The 513-nt window shown below is 38.4% G+C and overlaps 1 protein-coding gene across 1 annotated transcript in view; it reads left to right on the top strand.

Moving 5' to 3' along the window:
- Positions 1-204: 204 nt before the first annotated feature.
- Positions 205-513, top strand: part of Cps1 (carbamoyl-phosphate synthase 1) — a 105825-nt gene continuing 105516 nt past the window's right edge. Inside the window, exon 1 of the mRNA XM_023710045.1 lies at positions 205-338. Coding sequence (XP_023565813.1) covers positions 258-338 — 81 coding nt within the window. The 5' untranslated portion in view covers positions 205-257. The remainder of the gene's footprint in view (positions 339-513) is intronic.

Here is a 513-nt window from a genome sequence, read left to right as displayed (position 1 = left end):
CCTTCACTTTTTATTGACTTGGCTTCATTTTTTTTTTATAACATAAAACACAATTAGCCACTCAAAGAACTTTTGCTTAACATTTCTAATATAAAATGTGTATAATATTTTCCTTGCCTTTAGTCAAGGGTTAGTCAAGAGACTCTCCAGAAAAATCACATTTTGGCTAAAGAAAATGTTGTGTATCATCTTTCGTGTTTCTTTTCCAGCGAGGAGCTGAAGTCCATTTAGTTCCCTGGAACTACGACTTCACTCAGATGGAGTACGATGGACTGCTGATTGCTGGAGGCCCTGGGAACCCAACTCTCGTGCAGTCACTAATTCAGAATGTGAAAAAGGTACAGTAGGCCTGGGGGAATCCATGTGTTGGGGGGTGCGTGTGTGTGTGTGTGTGTGTGTGTGTGTGTAGGGGTAGAAGGCCATGTTTTTTTTTTAAACATTATTTGTACATATATTTTAATACAATTAACATTTATTTATTTGTGTGTGTGTGTGTGTGTGTGTGTGTGTGTG

The sequence above is a fragment of the Octodon degus genome, unplaced genomic scaffold (assembly GCF_000260255.1).
Source record: "Octodon degus isolate 3935 unplaced genomic scaffold, OctDeg1.0 scaffold00016, whole genome shotgun sequence".
In the NCBI taxonomy this organism is placed as follows: domain Eukaryota; kingdom Metazoa; phylum Chordata; class Mammalia; order Rodentia; family Octodontidae; genus Octodon; species Octodon degus.
Note: the sequence above shows the minus strand (reverse complement) of the source record. Positions and strands in the feature narration are given on the sequence as shown.